The following is a 7725-nucleotide window of genomic DNA, read 5'->3' on the forward strand; positions in this document are numbered from 1 at the left end:
GTAACTTCCTTGCACATGCTCACTCATATCTATCCATCTATATGTGCTGTATATAGTATCATACACACATATATACACATACACACATATGTCATAGCATCTTACTGCAGAAAAGAACCTTAAAGGTCAAGTATTGCTGTTTCCAGCTCATCAATAACTTCTCTGCCAGAAGGTATCTGGTCTCTGCCTTAACACTCCCAGGAAGAGGTGAAAGTTGGGAAGAGGGAAGGGTATTACCTTGCCACTCTTCCTGTTGGATTACTGTATTAATCTTCCTTCCATCAATCCTTTAATCCTAGTTTCGCCCTCATATGGGTACTGTCTACTCCCTATTTTATATGACCACATGTAAAATATGTGGCTATATCTTTACAGATAGCCTTATCACTAGTTTAGAGGACACAAACAAAACCCCCACATAAATTCAGGAAGCAGCACTCAGTAAAAATTTGTTGAATGAGTGAAACAAAGACACAAATGAGAATATGTTTTTCCTATAGCGGTGGAGCAGAAAGACGACAGCACCACCTCCCGTCCCCCGACCCACCTCCCCACAAGGAGAGAGAGTGAGAGACGGGTAGTGAGACTGGAGATGCACTCAGGCTCGGCTTCCAGCCCAGTGTTGGGAATCCTGGGTGGCCCAGGTTGCCATGGCATCGCGTTGGACTCCACCCTCTCTCTTCTCCCGCCCCAGCCCCGATCCAGAGTTACGGCAGCCAGTCACGTGCCCTGCTGCGTAACCACACCTCTGCTTCTCCAAGCAATGTCAAGCGGTCACGTGTGATAGCAACAGATCACGTGGTTGCCATCGCCCCTCCGCCCCTTTCCCCTCCCCGCCCCCTTCCCGTTCAAAGCCGCTCCCGGCTGCCCCTCTGCGCCTGAGTAGTATGGTCACGTGCTCCGAACGTCCGGCGTTCTCCCCGCCCCCTCGATTTCCGCGCGCCTCTTTGGCAGCTGGTCACATGGTGAGGGTGGGGGTAAAGGGGGCCGCTCTAGCCTGTGGCCTGTGTCTATGGTCGGGCCCGTAGCGTCCAGCTACCCCGAACCGAGCTCTAGTGTATGGCGCGGCAGGAACCGGCTCCGGGGCCCCGATAACGGGCCGCCCCCGCAGCTCCAGACACGGGGTGAGGTAAGTGTAGCCCTTTCCAGGAATGGAGACCATACTCGCCCTCCACGGCTTCCTACGCGGGTTGGTTATGGAAGGGTCGCTCGAGGGCGGGAAGTGGGGCAGGGTGTGATATGTTCCTTTGTGGCCGTAGGAAGGTCTAATTTCAGGGACTGGGTGTAGGGTCTTCGATGTAGGGAGTGTGTCGTGTGGCATTTCCCTTGTGCGGGGTTCGATCGCCCCAAAGGAAAATGCATTTTTTTATTCTAGGAGCTCACGCGGCTGGAGGGGTTGGGGTTAGGGTCATTGTGTTACCTGGGAGTCGGCATCATGGAAGTTTGGGAAAGGGACGGGATGCTGTTGGTGTTGTCTTTGTGATGTCTTTTGTGGGAGTCACTTTGTTGCTGCAGGCTCATACCATCCGAACTGTGGAAGGAATTTCGGTGGTAGGAGTCTCTGTGATTGTAGGGTCTCCTCTGGTCTGAGAATGGCTACCCCTCGATATGAGCCAGTGGCTGAGATTGGTGTTGGTGCCTATGGGACGGTGTATAAGGCCCGTGATCCCCACAGTGGCCACTTTGTGGCCCTCAAGAGCGTAAGAGTCCCCAATGGAGGAGGTGCTGGAGGGGGCCTGCCCATCAGCACAGTCCGTGAGGTGGCTTTACTGCGGCGGCTGGAGGCTTTTGAGCATCCCAATGTTGTGCGGTGAGAAGATGGAGGGTTGGGAGTGGGTAGTAAAAGGGAAAAGACAACCTAACCTATAGGTGTGGAGTGGTGGTCAGGAGAGAAGTGGGGACCCTGAGGGAATAGAGGAGGCCATGTTGGGTCAAAGATGATTGCACAGTGAGTTACCATTTGTTCCGGACAGGCTGATGGACGTCTGTGCCACAGCCCGAACTGACCGGGAGACCAAAGTGACCCTGGTGTTTGAGCATGTGGACCAAGACCTAAGGACATATCTGGACAAGGCACCCCCGCCAGGCCTGCCAGTGGAGACCATCAAGGTGAGTAAGGTGGGCAGACACTGAGAGGTAGATTGGGACCTTTGTAGTAGCATCTGTTGTGATTTCAGGTATGGTGCCTAGTTCAGTTTCTCTGTACCTCCCCCTTCCAAACCAGGATCTGATGCGCCAGTTTCTAAGAGGCCTAGATTTCCTTCATGCCAACTGCATCGTTCATCGAGACTTGAAGCCAGAGAACATTCTGGTGACAAGTGGTGGGACAGTTAAGCTGGCCGACTTTGGCCTGGCCAGAATCTACAGCTACCAGATGGCACTTACCCCTGTGGTCAGTAGAATGATGGTAGCCAAAATGGGTTCTGGCTGGGGGAGGAGGGTGATTGCCCATAGCAGTTGAGAAGGCATGCGTTTTTCACATCCTTGATTTTAGTGAAGCAGTTGTGCTTCAGGGTAATTCGTAGGTCCCTCATCCACTCTTCTTATTCCCGTTAGGTTGTTACACTCTGGTACCGTGCTCCAGAAGTTCTTTTGCAGTCTACATATGCAACACCTGTGGACATGTGGAGTGTTGGCTGTATCTTTGCAGAGATGTTTCGTCGAAAGTATGGGGCCCAAGTATCCTGAACATCTTGAATTTCCCAAATCTCATATTCATAAACCACATCCATACCCTGCCCACTCTTCCACTTGAATTCTACTGGCCATCTTGTCCGTAACCAGCAGTTCTGAAATGTCGTGGAATTAGGAATTTCGTAACCCTTTATTCTTCTTACCCTATGGTTTGAGCCACTAAGCAGTAGTCGTTCTACTACCGTATCTTTGAAAATGACTGCTACCTAAATGAATGTCTCTTTTCACCTTAGGCCTCTCTTCTGTGGAAACTCTGAAGCTGACCAGTTAGGCAAAATCTTTGAGTAAGTGACCTGCAGAGGGGAAGAGTTTTCCATTCTGAGTCCTTCTCTTTCTGCTGAGCCCTGAATGGCAACTGGCTCTGCCCCTGGAGATGGGGGCTGGAGAAGGGCCCTCCTGACCAGAATTCTCCTGTTCCCCATAGCCTGATCGGACTGCCCCCAGAGGATGACTGGCCCCGAGATGTGTCTCTACCCCGAGGAGCCTTTTCCCCCAGAGGGCCCCGCCCCGTGCAGTCGGTGGTACCTGAGATGGAAGAGTCTGGGGCACAGCTGCTGCTGGTACTGGGCTTGGGCGTGGGCATGGGGTGAGATTGGGGTGGAAAATGGAGCAGGATAAAAGGGACCCAAACACATGGTGGTTACTGAGACTTGTTGGTGGATGGGCTGGTTTTTATTGCTGCTTTGAATGGCTGTCCACAAAGAGGGATATAGAAAATAGCTCATCCCAGGTATTGTTGGGGGTGAGCGGAAGTCTTTTTTCACGGTTTTCTGACCTTTGCCTCCCTTCTCAGGAGATGCTGACTTTTAACCCACACAAGCGGATCTCTGCCTTCCGAGCCCTGCAGCACTCCTATCTACATAAGGCAGAAGGTAACCCAGAGTGAGCCATGGAATGGTTGCAGCAGAACTAAGAGAAGAGAAGCCAACATTTCCCTTCTTTTGAACATTTGAGTGGAGAGCCCCCCACTAAGAAGGTGATCCTCTGCCTTCATCTCTGAGGCTATGGAGACGACTCCAACTTTTTATAGAGAATATTTTGCTGCCTTAATGACATTCCCCTCCCACCCCTCCTTTTGAGGCTTATCCTCCTCTTGCCCTCTCCGTGTCCTTACGCCAAGGGGTATGTCCCTTGTTCTTCCCCTTCACTATACCTTGATATTGGGATCCTTTTTTATACAGGAAAAACAACAAAACAAAGAAATCTGGTCTTTTTTTTTTTTTTTTAATGTTTCTTTCTCTGGTTGGCTTTGCCGTTTGGGGATTTGGAAAAACCATTTGGAAGATGGAACTTCCCCGCACATTCTCCTTAGGTCACAGGGCCTACATAGTCAGTGGAGCCCCTCAACTAACTAAAGAGAAGAAAAGGCACTTACGTTGCTTCTTTGATTATGGAGTTTAAATGGTTTTTATTTTTATATTCACTGAACTTCCCCAAACCGAATCCTGCTTATTACAAGAGTGCTTGGTTTTCTCTCTGGATCTGTCCCTGATTTACTCTTGGAGCACAGATGTGTTGAGATGGTCTAGTATGTGGAAGGGAGAAGAGGGGAAACAGCCAGGAATGACTCCAACCCCCATCCCATTTCATGCACTGCCAGGAGCTTCCCATATTCACTTAGGGAGAGAGGAAGGAAGGTTTTTCTTTATTCCTTATAATCTTACTCCCAACAAAACATGTCAAGGCATAAAGCCTAGCTATTCAGTCATCTTTAGGGAGCATGGCAAAGGGCCTTTCCTTTTTCTCAAACAAAAAGGGCTATAGACCCCAGGTTTTCCCTAAGGGAGGAAGAAAAAGCTTAGGGAAAGCAGACAGCAGGAGAGAAGTCAGAAGGATCCAAAGTCTCATAGAAAGGCACTGGGGTTGGCTCGAGGATCCTTCTGATTCCGAAATCTCATTGCTAGCCACAAACCAAGGATCTGTAGAAGCAAAGGGAAAGAGATAAGCACCAATTCTGAATCTCTGGGGCTAAGCCTTAGAGAGGCAGAGAAAGGACATAAGGGAACTAGAGAATGTTACCTCTGTAAAGCTAAAGAAGAGTCCAACGCCCCCCAGGATTTTCAGGGCTTCATCGGAATGCTTAAGAAACTTTTCTCCACACATCTGGCATGTGGGGCTCCGGCTCTTGCAGATCTGAGGATAAAACACACGTATATGTGTCTGGAGGATGCAGAATCGCTACAGTGCTCTATCCTAATATCTATGGTGAATGACCCTAGAAACTATCTTCCAGTTCCTGATCAGTACCCTACAGACTGGAATCTCACTTGGCTAATTCTCTAGTCTCTGTATCCACCCCACCACTCCCACCAGCACACAGCCCCAATACAAGTGAGCTACTAGAGAGAGGCAATCACGTTCAAACTCAAATCTGCCAATTTGGGCATTGGCCTTGCCCAGTGTCAGTCCATTCCCGCCCTGGCACCCTGCACGCTTTCCCACACCAACTCACTGCAGTGCAGAAAGCATAATCTTGTTGGTCCAGGGTTGTGAGGTTGAACAGGCCACAGCAATCAAAACTTCTTTCCAGTTCATCCCGGGTCTTGTTGCTCATGACCCACCAGGAAGCATTGATGACATCTGTCTGGAGGGTACAGGCAGAAGAAAATTATTTGCTGCTAACCTTAAGAACCCCCTACACCCTAATCCCAGTTCGAGTAAAGGGAGTTAACATCCTTCAGAAGCAAAGGTGCAGACACAATGATAACTGTCCACTTCCTCTGGATCATCCTCATGGACAATTAGCCAGACATCCCAGAGGAAGCAAATGGCTCCAGATTCTGGAAGTAGTGGACCTAAGAATGACCTTTGGGGCCAGACTGAGAGTAGAGTTAGAGGTTAGAGGTGGAGAAAAATCAAGTACCTGAAAGGGCACCCTCTTACCTGTTTGCTTAGGTTAATAGCCAGACATGAGCAAGAGATTCCAAACTGGAAGATGAAAACCAAACCAAGGATGATCATGTACTGAGAGGAAGAGTTATGGAAAAAAACAAAAAAGTCCTAGATTCTTTTATGTTCCGCCTATAATAACTATCTGATCTAGTCATAGAACTTATAAAATTATGTCAGTTGAAAACAATAAAATCATCAGCTTCTATTTCATAGAGTATGGTATAAGGGAGGGCAAGGAGGCATATCCCCAAGATCCCTGAGGTCTCCTACCCTTGTCACTAACTTCCTAGCTGACTCGGCCCTCCCACGAGCCCCAGTGCCCCCATCACTTCAGGTCAGGATACAAAGAACAGCAGTACTTGGTGATGGTTGACAGCACCCACCAGTCCAGCCACCGCGATGAGAAGAAGGAAGACTCCCACAGCGATGACTCCTCCGATGATGTGGATGCTGGACACCAGACCCAGGCCCCTAGCCCAAGCAGCCACTCCAATGAGCAACAAGCCTACCAGCTATGGGAAACAGAGCAGGTACATCTGAAAGAATTCTAGTGTGCACCACAGCCAAAGGCCATGGCGGGGGCGGGGCCCGGGGGTTGGACAGAAAAGAACTGAGTTTTGTGTGAATGAAGGAGAGGAGGTGCTACTATCAGGGCCGGGAGCATCCCTGGGCGTTCCTCCCATCAGAGGTCAGAACGTCTGGGATAGGGGTGGGAGGTGGCAGGGATAGTAGAGTCTATGAATATGAAATGGAATGTTTAGCTTCATCCATCACTTCTATTTGGGAGAAACTTAAGTTCACAAGAGGGAGGGCTGGGCCTTTATGCCCACAGCCTTCAGTTCATTACCCCCACCCCCAGACAAACCCTCTGGTCACCGGAAGTCTCCCCTCATCCCACGGAAGTCCCCAGGAATTCCCTCTTCGCCGGAAGTTCCCGGGAATCTTCCCGGAATCCCCAGTACACCCCTCTCCCCATCGGAAGTACCCTAGAGATTCTCCCTGCTCGCTTTTCCGCCCGGAAGCTTCCCCCACCTCCAAAACCTCACCATGTAGACTACGTTGAGCGCGCACAGCGCATTCTTGGAGCAGGCAAAGCCTCCGCAAACCATCTCCCCAGCTTTGGGGACCCAAGTGGTCCCAAGGACTTGGGGGGAGGGTCGTGGGTACCGTCTTCTTGGACCCCGACAGCTTCTGTCTCTTTAAATCGAGTCCAGCCAAACCCAATCCTCTGCGCCTGCACCGTCCCACCCCTGCCTTTGCATTGGCGAAACTCGGGGCTAATCCAGGACGTCGATGGCCTGAATGCCAATCAATCTGCATTGCGTCACTGAACCGCCTGCCGGCCCCTCCTTTAGGTTCTTTATTGGATGAAACTTAAAACTGGGGGCAGGGCTTCCAGAGATTCTCAAAGTGACCAGAGCCTAAACTTCAAAACCCCGGATTGAAAACAGAGCTTTCTGTGGTGGCAACTGGAAGAGGTCTTATCCGAGGGAGGAGGCTCTAGAGAAACTCCGGTGAAGAGAGAGAAGGTGCCGGTGAAGAGAGAGAAGGTGCAGCTTCGAGGGCCGGGTGAAAGGGCTCCTCCCCTCAAGGGAGTGCCCTCCCGCCCCTTTCCCCTTCTCCTGCAGTGACTTCATGATGACGCCCTCGTTCGCTGCTATTGCGTCACACGCTGGAACACCCAGAGAAGCAAAATATTGAGCTATTTACCCCGGCTACAGAGGCCCCGGGTTGGGAACAGCGACACCTAGCAAATACATGTTTGCAAGTGCGTCCACTGGTACACATAGTCTGTTCCATATCCCCTCCTAACGGGATGTGTGAACATGCTAGACATTCAATATGAAAAACAGCAGCCTCGGGCCGGCGCATTCCTGTATGTGACAAAGCCACAGGTACAGACATGACTGTGCTGGAGTCTTCAGAGTACATGCCTGATCCTGGGCGCGTAAAAAAAAAAAAAAAAAGACAAAGGGAGGGGTCTGGAATATGCATAAATATGAGGGGAAGGAGGAGTCCACATTTTCACTAGGCGCGGCCATAGTGGTTGATCAATATTTGTTTATTATTAAATAAGTGCTTTGACACAGGGCCTTCTTCGTGGGGATGGGAAAGGGCATAGTCCCTCTTTCCCCCAAG

At 50.4% G+C, this 7725-nt stretch overlaps 2 protein-coding genes across 4 annotated transcripts; one reads left to right on the plus strand and one right to left on the minus strand.

Moving 5' to 3' along the window:
• Nucleotides 1–882: 882 nt before the first annotated feature.
• Nucleotides 883–3912, plus strand: CDK4 (cyclin dependent kinase 4). 2 transcript variants are annotated; one of them, XM_065886668.1, is made up of 8 exons: nt 883–1129; nt 1574–1810; nt 1974–2109; nt 2225–2392; nt 2557–2666; nt 2928–2978; nt 3119–3254; nt 3488–3912. In XM_065886668.1, exons 2-8 carry the CDS (start codon nt 1593–1595, stop codon nt 3578–3580), a joined length of 912 nt encoding a protein of 303 aa, XP_065742740.1. In that variant the 5' UTR covers nt 883–1129; nt 1574–1592; the 3' UTR covers nt 3581–3912. The 2 variants fall into 2 exon arrangements, with proteins under 2 accessions (XP_065742740.1, XP_065742741.1); XM_065886669.1 differs by lacking the exon at nt 883–1129 and having other exon boundaries at nt 1442–1810.
• Nucleotides 3913–4087: 175 nt separating this feature from the next.
• Nucleotides 4088–6867, minus strand: TSPAN31 (tetraspanin 31). 2 transcript variants are annotated; one of them, XM_065887573.1, is made up of 6 exons: nt 6633–6867; nt 5931–6098; nt 5578–5658; nt 5147–5278; nt 4714–4827; nt 4088–4613 (listed from the first exon to the last, which is right to left on the minus strand). In XM_065887573.1, exons 1-6 carry the CDS (start codon nt 6693–6695, stop codon nt 4539–4541), a joined length of 633 nt encoding a protein of 210 aa, XP_065743645.1. In that variant the 5' UTR covers nt 6696–6867; the 3' UTR covers nt 4088–4538. The 2 variants fall into 2 exon arrangements, with proteins under 2 accessions (XP_065743645.1, XP_065743646.1); XM_065887574.1 differs by lacking the exons at nt 5578–5658; nt 5931–6098 and having other exon boundaries at nt 4539–4613; nt 6633–6695.
• Nucleotides 6868–7725: the final 858 nt, after the last annotated feature.

The sequence above is a fragment of the Phocoena phocoena genome, chromosome 11, assembly GCF_963924675.1.
Source record: "Phocoena phocoena chromosome 11, mPhoPho1.1, whole genome shotgun sequence".
Classification (NCBI taxonomy): Eukaryota; Metazoa; Chordata; class Mammalia; order Artiodactyla; family Phocoenidae; genus Phocoena; species Phocoena phocoena.